General features: G+C 38.7%; 1 protein-coding gene across 6 annotated transcripts in view; it reads right to left on the bottom strand.

Annotated features, from left to right (window-relative positions):
* The window catches only part of VAV3 (vav guanine nucleotide exchange factor 3), a 395,302-nt gene that overhangs the window by 298,123 nt on the left and 80,702 nt on the right, over nt 1-16,477 (bottom strand). For 5 of the 6 annotated variants that reach the window (XM_031651419.1, XM_031651411.1, XM_031651415.1 and 2 more), the window contains exon 2: nt 8,528-8,644. In XM_031651419.1, coding sequence (XP_031507279.1) covers nt 8,528-8,644 — 117 coding nt within the window. Of the gene's footprint in view, nt 1-8,527; nt 8,645-12,001; nt 14,166-16,477 lie in introns of those variants that run through there. The other variant, XM_009214084.4, reaches the window with a different exon arrangement.

Raw genomic sequence — 16,477 nt, forward strand, 5'->3', positions numbered from 1 at the left:
GATACCTTCCCCTGGTGACAAACCCACGAGTAAAATGATCAGATCTACATTTTTGGAAGATTATCTTTAAGATTAGCTTGAAACTATTCAAAACTGATGGCAAGAAGACACCTAGAAGACAATTTCAATAATCCCAGTGATAAGTACCTCAACTAAAGGCAAAAGCAAGGAGGGTTAAAGAAAAGGCATTTAGGCTGGGTGTGGTGGCTCACGCCTATAATCCAGCACTTTGGGAGGCAGAGGCAGGTGGATCACCTGAGGTCAGGAGTTCAAGACCAGCCTGGCCAACATGGCAAAACCCCGCCTCTACTAAAAATACAAAAAATTACCCAGGCTTGACGGTGCACACCTGTAGTCCCAGCTACTCGGAAAGCTGAGGCAGGAGAATCGCTTGAACCTGGGAGGCTGAGGCTGCAATGAGCCAAGATTGTGCCACTGTACTCGAGCCTGGGCAACAGAGCGAGACTTCCATCCCCAAAAAAAAGGCATTTGTAACCATTTAGTTCCTGGCAGGGTGAACAAAACAAGGAACATTACCAAAATAGAAATAAGTCTCCAAAGGAAAAAAAAAAATGTACTTCAGTTTTCTACATAATAAGTTTGAAGCAATCATGTGATACCTGAATAGCATGACACCTAAATACCTAATATCATGTGCAAATTGAGAAATTCTGGAGTAAACAAAAGTTTGTTTTTCCCACTGCAGGACTTTTCAGTTCCTTTACTATGCTGTATCTCATAAATACAATATGCAGTGTTTACCGAACTCACTGGAACAAGAATATTTTTCTCCAGTCTTCCTATTACCATTTCTTAGGACAATAGGATTCTTTGCAAAGTTATCTGGGAAATATTATTCTAGAAGTTTTCAACAGTCTTTAGTTTAGAGAAGAGTAAAGAGTTTATTGAACTGACTCAAAAATAATTAGGAGCAGACTAAAAAATGAACTTGAATAATCACTAAGGTATAAAAAATGTCTTTGCATGGCTCGGGTACTAAGGTTCTGTAAGAGGAGGTAAGAATGGAAAAATCTGCCAAGTATTAAATACCCCTACAAAAGGGAAAAAGATGAGAAGGTTGCTAAAAAGGTCAACTCGATCCAAAAACAAAGGAGGGGAATAGTGCTAATGATCCGGGAATTGTGTTAACAGCCAGCCAGACACATATATTAGGGAAGGCTAGAAAGTTGTTCCCTCCTCCTATGCCTAAAAAAAGATAGCCTTAGAACAAGCTATCTTTGTTCAGGGAGGAATCACTGCAGAGCTCCCCCTTAGTTATGTAAATACAGGCAAGCCTCCTACTGCTCAGGGGCACAAAGCAAAGGAGGCCTTGGTGAGTGGATGTTGACTCCTGACAGTACTCCTTGCCAGGCTGAGCCAGCTCTAGGCTGAAAGTTGGCTCATTTGTGGGAAAATTCCAGACCCTTGAGGGAGGAAAAATACTGGGGATCCCAAATGCCACTCTGAGACTGGAAGTTGGTACCCTGTAAGGGCTGAATGAGGAGGACGTGACCCAACCTCGCTGACAGAATACAAGGAGTCCCTGAATAGAATTCATCACAGAGCTAGGGAGATATGGCCTGGCCAGGCTCAGTGCAAAAGCGAAAATGCTATAGGGATGAAGGAAAGTTGTGTGGGTAGTATGGGGTTGAGAAGGGATGAAAATACAAGGGCACTGCTAGCATCAGAGAACTAAAGCTGTCCCACAGAACCAGTCTTGTGCAGTAGCACCACACTAGCAGACAGAGAGATCAAGCTTCCGTGGGGCTTTAAGGCAAGGCTGATTTAAGCCCCATGGACTATAGAAAGCCCAGAGATTTCTGGATAATTTGAGTGGGAAATACTTCAAGAGAGAAATGTCAAACGTGTTTTATGTCAAACAAGTACCTAAAAAGATTTACACACTAAAATAATTCTTCCTGCTTACATATGTATATATGAAAAAATGTTTCCAGGTGTTGATTAATGTGTGTGTACTAGATAATAAGGATCTTTCAAGCCATGCCAAGGTGAGGTCCCTGGGGCTACCTGTAGCCAAGAAAGGCTCAGGAGCCTTTGCTTGGGAGGGTTTTCTTGTGACAGGGAAAGCCAGGCAGATTTCACAAAGATTAGACAGGTAGTAGTAAACCACTGCAGGCTCTCAAATAGCTTGTCAGGATGCCTGCGGAGACCTTCTCAACCTCAAGATCTATGATATTTCTGGAATCAACGGTAAGGAAAAGAAAGCATTTACTATGAAACTGGGACTGTACTTCTTATTTACATGCTGCAAAATAGGTTCTGAGACTTTGTCTTTATTGAGTATAAGATAGAAGATGTAGAGGCTTAACAAATGGTCTCCAAATTACCTGGAACTTGGGTAATAAAAGTTAACATATCTACAAACCTGAAATCATTTAACTGGTGAAACACAGTGAATCACTTAGATTTCTCTCACTCTTGGTTGAGAGAACCAGTGAAAACTGGCTCAAAAATGAGGAAAGGAGGAATGTATTGGTTCATGGAAAAACCTATAGATATATATTCAGCTTTGGGCACAGCATTGATTCCCACTTCACATGGTGTCACTAGGTTCATCTTCAACCCTATTTCCTCTGAACTGGGTCCATTTTGAAACTCCATATGGTACCCGGATGGCTACAGCTCCTCGAAGCCTCAGACTAGAGAAAAATAAAACTACCCTTGCAAATGTCTTATTGGTCGCAACTGAGTGACTCACCCCATTCCTGAACCATCACTATGTGGTCAAAGGCATGGGATATAATTGATTAAACCATCCAAACTCTATAATTGAGAAGGAGGAAAGTGCGGTTTCTCAAAGAAGATCCAAGGCCACAGAAGGAAAGAGAAAAGATGATTGTGCAAAATAAACTAGAATAGTGCTACACAACATTAGAAAGAACAAATTTTATTTCTTATCTCACCCTTCTAATATCATTAGATCTCTTGCACTTAATTCAAAATTCGACACCTATGTTTACCAACGAATCCCACAACCATTAAAAATAATAACAGTGGTAATAACAGTAACAACAAGAGTACTTACCTTGGACCTTGACACTCTGTTAAGCACCTGACATACATGATTTCATTTAATACCCACCTAAACTCAATACACGGATGAGGAAACTGAAGCTCAAAGAAGCTAAGTTACTTGCCCAAGACTATCTACTAACAGGGAGCTAACTGGATTCCAAACCAAGATCCAACTCAGAAACCATGTATTGTTTTGTTTTTTAATTTTTTATTTCCACAGGTTTTGGGGGAACAGGTGGTATCTGGTTACATGAGTAAGTTCTTTAGTGGTGATTTGTGAGATTTTGGTGCACCCATCACCCAAGCAGTATACACTGAACCCAGTTTGTAGTCTTTTATCCTTCACCTCCTTTTCACACTTTCCCCTGAGCCCCCAAGGCCACTGTATCATTCTTACACCTTTGCATCCTCATAGCTTAGCTCCCACATATGAGTGAGAACACACAATGTTTGGTTTTCCATTCCTGAGTTACTTCACTTAGAATAGTAGTCTCCAGTTCCATCCAGGTTGCTGCAAATGCCATTAATTCATTCCTTTGTATGGCTGAGTAGTATTCCATCATACATACAATTTCTTTATCCACACTGATAGATGGGCATTTGGGCTGATTCCACATTTTTGCCATTGTGAATTGTGCTGCTATAAACATGGGTACGCAAGTATCTTTTTCGTACAATAACTTATTTTCCTCTGGGTAGATACCCAGTAGTGGGACTGCTGGATCAAATGGTAGTTCTACTTTTAGTTGTTTAAGGAATCTCCACACTGTTTTCCATAGTGGTTGTACTACTTTACATTCCCACCAGCAGTGTAGAAGTGTTCCCTGATTACCACATCCATGTCAGCATCTATTATTTTTTGATTTCTCAATTATGGCCATTCTTGCAGGAGTAAGGTGGTATCCCGTTGTGGTTTGGATTTGTATTTCTCTGACCATTAGTGATACTGAACATTTTTTCCTATGTTCGTTGGCCATTTGTATGTCTTCTTTTGAGAATTGTGTATTCACGTTCTTAGTCCACTTTTTGATGGGATTGTTTGTTTTATTTTTCTTGCTAATTTGTTTGAGTTCCTTATAGATTTTTGATATTAGTCCTTTGTTTGATGTATGAATTGTGAAGAATTTCTCCTACTCTGTGGGTTGTCTGTTTACTCTGCTGACTGTTCATTTTGCTGTGAAGAAGCTCTTTAGTTCAATTCTTAACTAAAATACAACTCTTTCTCTCTCTCTCTCCCAATAATTTTCTTACCTATATCCCTGACTCACCCCTAAGCTGATGCTCTGAATTCCTTTTGACAGTGCCTGTGCTGAACCTGAACATGATGAAACTATCCTATTGCAATTCAAATCAACTGGACCTACCACTGGCCAGGTGTGGATACTCTTTGATTTAAGAAAACATATCACTTTACACTGTGTGTCACGGGAAGCAGGCCCTTTACACTCACCCAGAGGCAGGGTAAGGAGCTGACTTTAGTCACTCATCTGGACAGTGTCAGCCTGACTTCTATTACCCTCTAGAAATTGTCTCATTAAAGAAAAAATCCCATGTGCTTCTGCACGGTAAATGTGCCAACAGACGGCTCAGTAGGAAACATTTCCAAAAAGTGAGTTAATCATAAAATGATGATTGAAACAGTTATGGAAAATTATTTATATACCGTATGGAAATGAACAAAGTTACAGATACTGTCACGACGTCAAAAAATAATAATACAGTGTATTTCTAATATTATTCCAGGAAAAACATTTTAATTACATTTCTTAAGCAAATAAGCTAACTAACAAGATTTTCCTTATTTTTGTTACCAGAAAGAGATTCATCTTTTTTCAAAAGTAAGACAGTAAATGGTTTTCCAAAACATAAACCCTCAACACCCCCCATTCCCCGCTCTGCCCCGACTAGGCCTCAGCAGTCTTAGACAAGAAGTCTCCCTCTTTCAGGAACTTTTTTCAGTATTTAACAACCCTGAAGAGTGAGAGTCATATTTAACTTCACGGCCTCTGCTGACTCTTCAATGAGTTCAAGTTACTAAACTCACTCCTCTTTCCTGTGTGATTAAAAAAAAAAAAAAAGTGTAGAAAGCATTTCAAACTATTCTAACTTTTGTTGATGTTGGTGGAGTTGGAAGTGAATTACTACTGAGGAAATAGCTCAATGCTAAGAATTAAAGGTAGCACTGAAAGGCAGATTTATCATAAGCTCTTCCAGAGGAGCCCAAATGGATGCTCTTCACCATCTCACAAAATACAAATTATTATTTGTGTTAACACTGTCTCCAGGATTTTCCAAAAGAAAACACATCCATATCAAGCCTAAGATTCAAAACAAATTTCCTAAACCCCAAACAGAGGGAGAGCTTGGACAAAGATTAGTGAGCAGAAAACACCACAATGAGAAAAGGGGGAGGAGAATGTAGCTAAGAATTGATTGCATGTGTATAGATGAGAATCGGTGAATCACATGCCTATTTAGAGTTAACAACTTTAACCACCACCGGGCTGCAGACTCATGCAGTATCCTAAATCTTTCCTTTCTTTCTAAAGTATAATTAGATGCCAAGTAACACATCACCTGTGTTTTTTAATTTTATAAATTCCTTTAATTTTCTTCTATAAGTTCATCCTTTTCCCTGACCATCCACAGAGCAGTGAGACCCAAAACACAGACAGTGGACAAGAAAAACAGGACTGAGAAGCCAGAGGCCTGAGCTCCAGATCTTGTTCCTCTTCCCAAGCAAGGAGACCCTTGAATCACTATCTAAGCACTTCCTCATGTCTTAGCTTCCTCATCTGAAGAATGTCTTCACAAGATTATGAGAATCAAATGAAGTCAGTAATATTAACCACTCTGAAAACTTCAAATGCTATAAAAACACTAAGTGCTGCTATCATAATTAATACATTCTTTGGCAAAAAGGTGCCAAATACACATGAATTCCAGATTTACCAATGTAGGAATTGAGGCAGAGAGAAGAGCACACATACATGTTTTTCATTTTAAGTTAATAGAAAATTTAATTAAATCCTAAGGAATGGAGGAAAATAACCTATCCACATCCTGTTAAAATGTATATATTCACGACATCAGAAATCATTTTTCTGCTGAATTAACACTCTATTCACATTTTTTCAACTTCAAAATTTAAAACTACAAGAATTATTTCAGTTCCGTTACCCACAAGCTAGGACCTATAAATGGGAAAAATAATAGTACCCACATGTTGGGATTGACGTGCTGATTCCCTCAATATACGCAAAGCACATGTTATGTGCTATGTGAATGTTTGCACTATGGTACAGTAGTAGTAGAGAATCAGCTAGACTTGAGTTCAAACTGCTGCTTCAATCCCCAATAGATATGTGATTTGGGATGCAGATTTTCTCATCTGTACAATGAAAACAAAATGTAATACCTACCTCCTAATGATGTCACAATTTTAAAAATTATACATGAAGATTGAAACTGCATATTTTAAGTGTTAAATAGTGTTGGTATTGGCAGTTTTTACTTGGAGTATATAATGCTTAATATTATCAGTGTCGGTAAATTATGAAGTGATATCACAAATTATTTAACTTTCAGTGTTTTCTTTAGATCATACAGTTCTAAAGAGATAGCTACTCCAATCTTGGCAGTAGCAAAATGTAAGTGACTATAATGTAGGTTCAAGTTCTAAACCACAATCTCATGTTTAATTCTGTTTCAGATCTACCACTGCTAAAATATTTTAAGCAGTCAAAAATACATTTATCCTTGAGAAGCATACAGTTTGTGCTTTCACATTCAATTTTTTGTATTATCAACTCTCCTACAAAGCTTCCATTTTCTAATCAATCTAGCATGCAATCTCATTCCAGTAGAACAACACCATGCATTTTAAAGTATTTATATACTTTTCCAACACTTATCAACACCATTTCTTGCAAATTTAAATGAAAAATAAATAGTTCCTTAATGAGCTTTAAAAAGCCAAGACTTTTTCAATTTTCATTTCCCCAATTCATTTTCATTTTTCATTTCCCCAAAAGAGAGGGTGAAAATAAAGGAAAATCAAAGAAGAATTTTTTAAAGGTGCAGGAGGAATAGGGGAAGGATAAAAGAAAAATAAAGCCAGAAATATCTCCAGTGTTTTTCAGGGCCAACAGCTTACAGAAGTGTCCACCTCACCCATGCTTCATGGCCACAGACAAGTATGCTCCCATTTCCTTACTAGGGGCTTGGCTTTCAGTTCCTTGTACTCATTATCATCTTCTATCCTCCATCACTTTTTGGACCCCAAGAACCCCAAGACAGTTAAATCACAGCTTTCCAGAGATTAAAGGAATCTTAGCAACCACATTCTTACCCCCTCCCCCTTCCTTTTGTACAGCTTTCCAAGCTGGCAGGCAGCCTGATACCCGAGAAGGCTGGTGACTTCTAGATCGCAAAATGACCACAGGTTAAGACCAGAGAGAGAACCAGGGCCTTCCCCCTCCCCAGGTAGAGTGGCTTCCCCATATGCACTGTATTTCAGCATCAAATTTCTTATATTTCCGTCTCAAGTTTATGCTGTTTAGCAAAGAGCAATCCATTGGTTATTTTCTAATGAAAATATTACATCTCAGAGACCAAAAAATGTGTACTCTCAAACAGCCTTTTGATAAGACACTAGCACCTGAATTACAAGAGTAAGGACAAACTTCTTAATAGCACTAGCTTTTTCCTCCTTATTTGCTTATTTTCATAATGCAATCACATCAGCATGGGCTAAAGTCCTGTCACCTTAATTACCTATTTTATGGCTAGTTACTTGTGAGAGGTTTATGTCCATTCACTTCATAATAAATGACCGTAATTTTTGAAAGGATGATTTGTTTCACTTATTATACACGTGTTTAGTGTGCATACAGATAATAACAGTAAATATTAAAACAATTTCCATGTGAAAAATGTCCTTGAAATCCAACAAATATCTGCTGAAATTCAAGCAACAGAAATTATTCAACAATCTCGAACACTTGAGATTCATGTATTCTCCGAGTCACCTAACCAAGTGTCAAAATAGGGAAAACGACAACATAACATTCTCAACTTCCAAAAATTAGGAGCTTTCAGATATAGAGAAGACTGGAGGAAGAGAATACTGGTTCTTAGGCCTGAGCGCCCAGGGATCAACCTAAAGGGCAGATAATAGTAACCCTACCCTCTGAGGTGACCAGCAGAAAAAAATTATCTCTGGAGAAAAGATTCCCTCCTGTGTATGATTTTAATTACAAAATAATTCTAATCTCATTTGGAAAGTAGATGCTAATTTTTTGGTAGTGTTGTTGTACATGTGTGGTTTTTTTTTTTTTTTTTGGTTTTCCTAAGCCATCTACATGTGAAATTTAACTATATAATGCAGATACATAAGCCACTTAAGTCACATGTCCTACCTCTAGATTTGAAACGATTTACTTATATGCTTTCCAGTGAAAAAGTAATATTAAAAATGAAGTATAATTACCTTTCCAAAGTCACGAACATCAAACAGGTCAAATGCCTCGAAGAGTTCACTTTTCCTCATTCCAAATGTCTCACAACAGGCCGTGAGAAATGTCCTTATGTTCTTCAAACAGAGAAACTGAGGAATGGAAAAGAGCTGTTAGCACATAGTTAATTATTCTGAAAGCTATCTATCCTCTGGAACACTCAGACTGCTCTAAAAATGACAAGAAAGCATCAAGCAGCCTTTGAGGTTACTTTTCAATTACTCATTCAGCAGTACTGACTGAGCATGCAGTCCCTCTTGGGCACAGGTGATACAGCTGTGACCAAGGCAAATTCTACTCTCGTGAAACTTACATTCTAATATGAAAAGACAGACAAAACAGACAGAGCAACAAACACAAAAAAGCAAGTATTTTTACTTTCATATGACGGTAAGCACAACAGAGAAAAATAAAGCCTGGAGGAGGGATCAGGAGAGTTGGTGGGGTTGGGTGGGGGAACTTAAACAGGATGGTTAGAGAAAGTCTCACAGAGAAGAGAACGGTGGAGCAGAGATCTGAGGTGCAAAAGGAGCAAGCCATGGAGAACCGTAGCACACAACAACCCAGCCTAAAGAAGTGTCCCATACCAAGGTCCTGACACAGAGGCCTCTGAGCGTGTTGAGAAAGGGGTCGATGCAGCAAGGCAGAGTGAGTAATAGGGGAAAAAGGAGGAGAGATGGAAAGCTAGTGGGGTCAGATGATGAAGATCCTTATTGGACAGTTTTTACTCTGACTGATATGGGAGGTCATTGGAGGCCCTGGCCAAAAGGAGGACATAATCTGATGGGTTAAAAAGATCTTTTTGGCCTGTTGTGCTGAATATAGAGTGAAAGGGGCTGCAGCTAGGGTGGAGGCAGGAAAACCAGACAGAAGGCTTTTGCAATATCCCAGGTGAGAGACAACTGTGGGAAGACCAGAGTGTGGTCACTTTTTGACTGTGTTAAATCTGAGAGGCCTATTAGTCATCCAGTAAGTGTGGAGTTCAGGGGATAGGTGTATACTTCAAACAGAAATATGGGAGTCTTTAGTGTACAAAGAACTGTTTAACCATGACACTGGCTGAAATGACTTTGGAAAAGAGCAAAGAAGAGACTACCTGGGTCAAGAACTGTAAAGGATCAGGAAAAGAGGAGGAGCTCACAAAGGAGTCTTAGTAAGAGTGACCAGTGAGGAAGTAGGAAAACCAGGAGATAGGGTTTTCCTGAAGCCAACTAAAGAAAGTGTTTCTAGATGAAGGAAGTGAAAAACTATATCAGATGCTGCAGATGGCCGACTAGGATTTAGACTAAGTGCTGCCCGTGGATTTTGGCAGTGTGAAAGTCACAGGTACCTTGACAAAAGCAGACTCTATATGGAGGAGTGGGGTGAAAGGCTTCTTGGAGCTGGTTTCAGAGACAACGAGAGAAAAGAAAGTGAAGACAGAATATAGACTCCTGAGTTTTGCTGCAGAGGAGAACAGAGAAATGGTCAAGAGTTTTAAGAAACAGCTGAAGATGCCATGACATGTTTCTGTTTTGATGGGAATAACTTGATAGAGAGGCGAAAGTTGGTCACAAAGGAAAGAGGGACAGTTCCCCAAACGTAGTCTTGATTAGGCGAAGTGGGGAGAGATCACGTGTTGAAGTGTAGCAGCTGATCTTAGAGAAGAGCATGGTCAGCTCATCCACACTATTAACAGGGAGACAGCAGGGAAGGCAGATGCTATTGACTACTTAAAAAAACAAAATTTAAAATTTGCTTTCAGTGTCTAAAAGACTCAGATCCACCTAAGCAAAATACACATATACCCTAACTGCACTGGCACATATTTTTAAAAATATACACGTGTGAAAACTTTAAATAAATGCATTTTATATGTAAGTTATACCAAAATAAAGTTTAAAAAATGGAAAAAAAACTACTAACCATCAAAAAGTGAGCAACATATTAGCTAATTATTGTGTCTCTGCTTTTTTAAAAGTGTTGCCAGTGTCTTATTTCATTGTTTTGTTTATATTGTTTTTGTTTTTGTTTTTTAATTTGCAGAAAGTATCTTTTTTACTTCATCTATTAATACATTTGAAACATTCGGATTATTCATAGGCTTAACTTAGACACACTTTACCCTTTACAGGAATCATTCTCAGAGGCTTAAATATTTCAGGAGGGATTAAAACCACAAGGGAAGCATCATAAACCCTTTGAAACACAAAGGCAGCAGTTAATCAGCACATGCAGTTACTGCTTTCACTTTAAAAAATTCATAAGAGACCTTTAAGACACAGAATCACTCTGCATGTAGCTCTTCCACACAGAATTGCTTATTTACAGATTAAAAGCCTTGCATTCTGCCAGGAGAGATAATAATTACTCTCTTGGGGATTATGCAACTGCTCTCTTGCAATATTGTTTACATAATTAAGTGCCCAACTCATAGCTCACCAAGGAACAAAGCATAATTGCACATGCCACCCTCCGAAGATTCCTCACCAAACTCAAACTATCCCCACCTGTAACGAAAGCTGCAGAGGACTTCCACTAAAGGGCTTTGATCACTAATTCAGAAAAGCAAGTATTATCACTAAAAGTTAAAACAATCTCAAATATTACATGCACAGAAGATTTAAAAAGAGGCCTTCCCCTTACTTCTGGAATTCATCTTAAACTTACTTGTCCCTTAACTAGTTCAGTTCTACTAAATTCCACAAATATTTACTGAATTTGAAAGTCACTTATATACTCTCACTTTTCCAGGCAATCCTCAAATTTGGTCACCCCTTTATTTATGTATTTTTCAGTCAACAGTTTTTGAATTCCTACAACATTACACACATTAGAAATGTTAAAAATGAACAAGACAAAGCTCTTCCTCGAGCTTCTCTATTAAATGTATCAAGAGATTTTCCCAGTGCTCCAAAATGTGAGTAATAATACTAGGCTCACACTTCACTCAATGCTCACAAGTGTTTGGCTCTGCGCACATATAGGAGCAGAGCTGAGGAATAGAGAAAGTGAGCCTGTCAGCCTGCCAGCAGTCCTCTCCAGGCTTTTACCATACTGATTTTTTTTCCAGTTTATTTATTTTATTTTTTTGAATTTCAGAACAAAAGTTGAAAGAATAACACAATGAACATTCCATCTACATGCAACAATTGCAACATAGTGCTATACATGCTTTTGCATCTATACCCTTTATATATTTACAAAATTTATTTTGCTGAGCTATTTGAAAATGAATTACAGATAACACTTGACTCCTAAATACTCTGACTCTACATGCAACTCCTGGGAATAAGGACATTTTTCCTACAGATCAACAATATCATTATATCTAAAAAAAATTAACAATAATTTCATATTATGTAATATCCATTCAATATTCAAATTTCCTCAATTGCCCACTTTTAGTACTATTTTTTCCCCAGCCTAGGATCCAGTCATGTTTTACCCACTGCATTTGGTGGTTTTACCTTTTCAGCATCTTTTAATCTAAAAATCCTTTTGCCTTTATTCTTCTTTAATGACACTGACTTTTTGAAGAGTCCAGGCTGGTTGTCTCACAAAATGTCCCAAATTCTGCATTTGTTTGGTTGTTTCTTCATGGTATCATTAAACTTATTATTCTTTCACTTGTATGTCCTGTGAATTGAAAGCTAAACCTAGATTCAAATTAAACGGTTTTGATAAAAGTACCTCATACTGTGAACTTCATATTTCATCACATCAGAAGACACAAAATGTTAGGGTGTCCCATCGTTACTGAGGCTAAACTCAATCATTTAGTTAAGATGGTTACTGTCACATCTCTCTATTGTAAATGTACGTGTGCCCCCTTGATAGCAGTAAGTAACGCAGGGGTGAAGATGTGGTACCATGTGGCTGTCCTATTTCCCAATAATTTTTCACAATGGGATTAGTATTCCTTGATCATCCTTGCTTCAATTATTCCATATGAGACTTTAAAATAGTGATTTTTCTAACTCTATCATTCTTTTCTCATTTATATGCTAGTATTCTTTTGTAAAAAACAGAAAAAAAAAAAAAAAGCTTCCCCTGACCTCCCTTTTTTCTCTTTGTGTAATAATCAATTGCCATGATTACTTTTTTAATACTCATATTGTCCCACATTCGGCCACTGGGAGTCCCTTCAAATTGGTTCAGGTTTCCTTTTGACATAATTAATAATTACATTAATCTTTGTTTAATTGCTTTCTTATATCAAGTTGTCCCAGGCACATCTCACATTTTCGCTACTGTAGTTCTGGAATCAGCCATTTCTCCAAGAAAGTCTTGTTTTCATTTATACAATAAATAGTATTTGGAAACCACCACGCTGCTCCTAGAATACAAGAGCCAATTACATGAGAAGAACAAATACCTCCACCATTTGCTTAAGCAATCTATCACTTGCAACAGAAAGGCTCATATACAAAGGATTGGCCTAAGTGGCATCTAATGTTCCTCTCAGAAAATTCTATAATTTTCTTTGTGGAGTGCATAATAAGCCAACTCTTATCTCACTGTGTTCAGACAAAAAGAAAATTGAGATAACTGAAGAAAACTGATGAATGTATGATTTTATGGCTACCCATGGTGTTTTGGCACAACATTACTCGAGTGTAAGTCTTTTTCCCAGTCTATTCATTCTTTGAGATTAGAAGCTATCTGCTAGACCTTTGAATCATCTGAAGCAGCTTCAAATATACTGCCTTCTGAGACAGTTTATGACTCACAAGGGCAAATCCAGCTCACTGTTTCATAACCATATCTATTTTTGACACAAAAAAAAGTTGTACAACTTTGCTAAATCATCTAACTTATTTACATGAGTTAACTTTAGAATTTGTTAGAATTTAGAATTTCAGTACTTAGAATTAAATAACTTTAAATTTCTTTAAATATTCAATGTATCCATATAGGAGTTGCCAATTAAGGATACACAAAAGTTTAAATAGCCATGCATCCTCATTTAGCAAATATTGATGAGGTGCCTCCTCTGCACTAGGCATAATGAAACTCCATAAAACAAATCCCCAATTGGGTAGTGATTTATTAATATATTAAACAAATGTTAATTGAATAAAAATGCCAAGAACTGGGTACAAGAAAAACAAACACAATCCAGACTCCACCCTCAAAGGCTTATTATAGTCCGACAGAACATACAGACAAGTGAGTCCATGGTTACACAACAGTTTGGCAAGTGCAATGAAGAATACATTCAGATGCTCCTTGAGAGCCCTAGGGTATCAGGGACAGCTTTCCAGAATAACTGATACATGAGGTAAGAAAGGATGAGTGGGAGTCACCTACACAAAGAGAAGGGGTGGCTGGTGTTTAGAAGGCAGAAAGGCAATTTCCAGACTTGTAGTGAGAGGGTGTTCCAAGTAAATGGCAAAGAATGTGCATGAAAGCATGGACCACTTGGGGCAGTGGAATTGGTTGAGATGGACACGTCTCTGGACAAGAGCACTGAGAGAAGGAACAGGAGAGGGGAGTTGGGATGTCCATGGCATGCCAAAGGGATCTTGGCTTTATCCTAGAAGTGATGAGGTTAAAAGGTCTTAATTAGAAAACTGGAGGCCAGGCGCAGTGGCTCACACCTGTAATCCCAATACTTCAGGAGGCTGAGGTGGGCAGATCACCTGAGGTCAGGAGTTCGAGACCAGCCTGGCCAACAAGGCAAAACCTCATCTCTGCTAAAAATGCAAAGATAAGCTGTGTGTGGTGGCGCACGCCTGTAGTCCCAACTACTGGGGAGGCTGAGGCATGATAATCTCTTGAACGTGGGAAATGCAGGTTGCAGTGAGCTGAGATCACCCCCACTGTACTCCAGCCTGAGCGACAAAGTGAGACTCTGTCTGGAAAAAAAAGAAAAGCACCAAAGGAAAGTGGAATACTCAGCTTTGCATTTTATGATTATTGGTGTTGCAGTGACGTTTAAGTGCTTGCTGTGTGTCAAGCTCTATGCTAAATGTTTATGCCACTCAATCCTCACAACAATCCAATCAGGAAAGTTTTAATTTTTTTTAATACATACTGAGGCTTAGAGATTTACAAACATTTACATAACTGCTTTTGCCAAAGTAATGGAGTCAGGATTCAAATCCAGACATTCTGGCTACAGAGCCCATATCCTTAACTACTATGTTATACTAACTCCATTTTTGCAGCATATAGAATTAAATGTTTTTCTTCTTACTAGAGAGATGATGTGGCATAGGAAGACAAGACAAGGACAATCAGGACATTATCATACAATTTAACAAGAAATGATGGGATTTAGACTAGGATAGTAGAAGGAGAAATGGGAAGAACTCTAGGAGATTACATGGAAAAGAAATATTTGGTAATTGATTGACTGTGTGTGGGGAAGCAGTGGGAGAGAAAAGAGAAGACCTGAGAATTATAACTGCACCTCTCTCTGCCTTGGGCACTGGATGGATAGCAGGGCATTCCCTGAAACTGGTAACTTAGCAAATTGGGGGACATAGTGTGTAAAAAGGAGGCCAGGGAGTCAGTTAATTCTTGTCTCCACACAAGCGAATTCCCAGTAATTAGATGTTACCTAGCCTCTCTCTCAGGTATATCCAGTGAAAAGTGATGTATTCTAACAACAAAGCCATGTGTCTTCAACAACCATGCTTAGCCTCTCTGCCTCTTCAGAAGGGCATGAATAGCTTGCTTATTTCAAGGTGAGGAAGGAAAATGGTAGAAAAACACTCAATATCGATGCACATAACTTATGAAGAAGAAAGTTTAACACCATCAAGGTCTAAAACATCCTAAAATTATACATCAGGCCAAAGCTCTCTGGATTAGAAAATGTTTCATAACCAGGTAGCTACTGCAACAGACAAGGCATGAGTAGCTTTTCAAGGTGCAGCCTCCTGTTACCACTTTAATGTTAGCAATACTGATGCTTAAAAAAGGAAACATTTGAAGGTCAGACTGCTAAAGTTCACTACAAAACTCTGATTCACTCCTTTTCCTCTACCCCTTAAAAGTGTATGGTTTCCTTTTTCTCTACGTGCAAAAGGCATCTTGACTTTTCTCGAAGATATGAATGCAAACAGGATGGCTTTCATTTTTTTATTTGAAAAAATAAACACCAACTTCTCCAAAATTGCTAGCAGTAATGGACTAGTTGTGTTAACTGAGGCAATGGAAGAGGAAAAACCTCTACAGCTTATTGTGAGATGAGTTATTTCAATCCCAACTGAGAAATGACATTTCATGAGAAGGTCGGTGAGTCCTAATAGACCTTCACACCATGTAGATTTTCTAACTTAAATTTGATGAGGCAAGGACCACCCAGAGCCAAGCTGTGTGTTGAAGAAAGAAGTTCTCAGGGTTTCAGAAGAAAGAAGTTCTCAGTAGGACACTTGCTATTGCATTTGAAGGATGGGCCCTGAATTTGAGGGTCTGGTATAATTCAGATTATGAGTGGCCATTATAATAAAATATTTGGCAGTTTTGAAAGGCACCGAAGAGACGACCATGAAGCCGATTTACAAACATTAAGGTACAAGAAGAATTCTCCTTCTTAGCCGAGTCCCAGCTTAGACTTTATCAAGCCTCTCGTTAGTCCTCTTCTCATCATAACTCCTCCTCTATCCCTCTCCAAAGGGCTCAGAACATTCTTTTTTTTTTTTTTTTTTTTTTTTTGAGACGGAGTCTTGCTCTGCTGCCCAGGCTGGAGTGCAGTGGCCAGATCTCGGCTCACTGCAAGCTCCGCCTCCCGGGTTCACGCCATTCTCCTGCCTCAGCCTCCCGAGTAGCTGGGACTACAGGCGCCCGCCACCTCGCCCGGCTAGTTTTTTGTATTTTTTAGTAGAGACGGGGTTTCACCGTGTCAGCCAGGATGGTCTCGATCTCCTGACCTCGTGATCCGCCCGTCTCGGCCTCCCAAAGTGCTGGGATTACAGGCTTGAGCCACCGCGCCC

This window comes from Papio anubis, chromosome 1, assembly GCF_008728515.1.
Source record: "Papio anubis isolate 15944 chromosome 1, Panubis1.0, whole genome shotgun sequence".
Classification (NCBI taxonomy): Eukaryota; Metazoa; Chordata; class Mammalia; order Primates; family Cercopithecidae; genus Papio; species Papio anubis.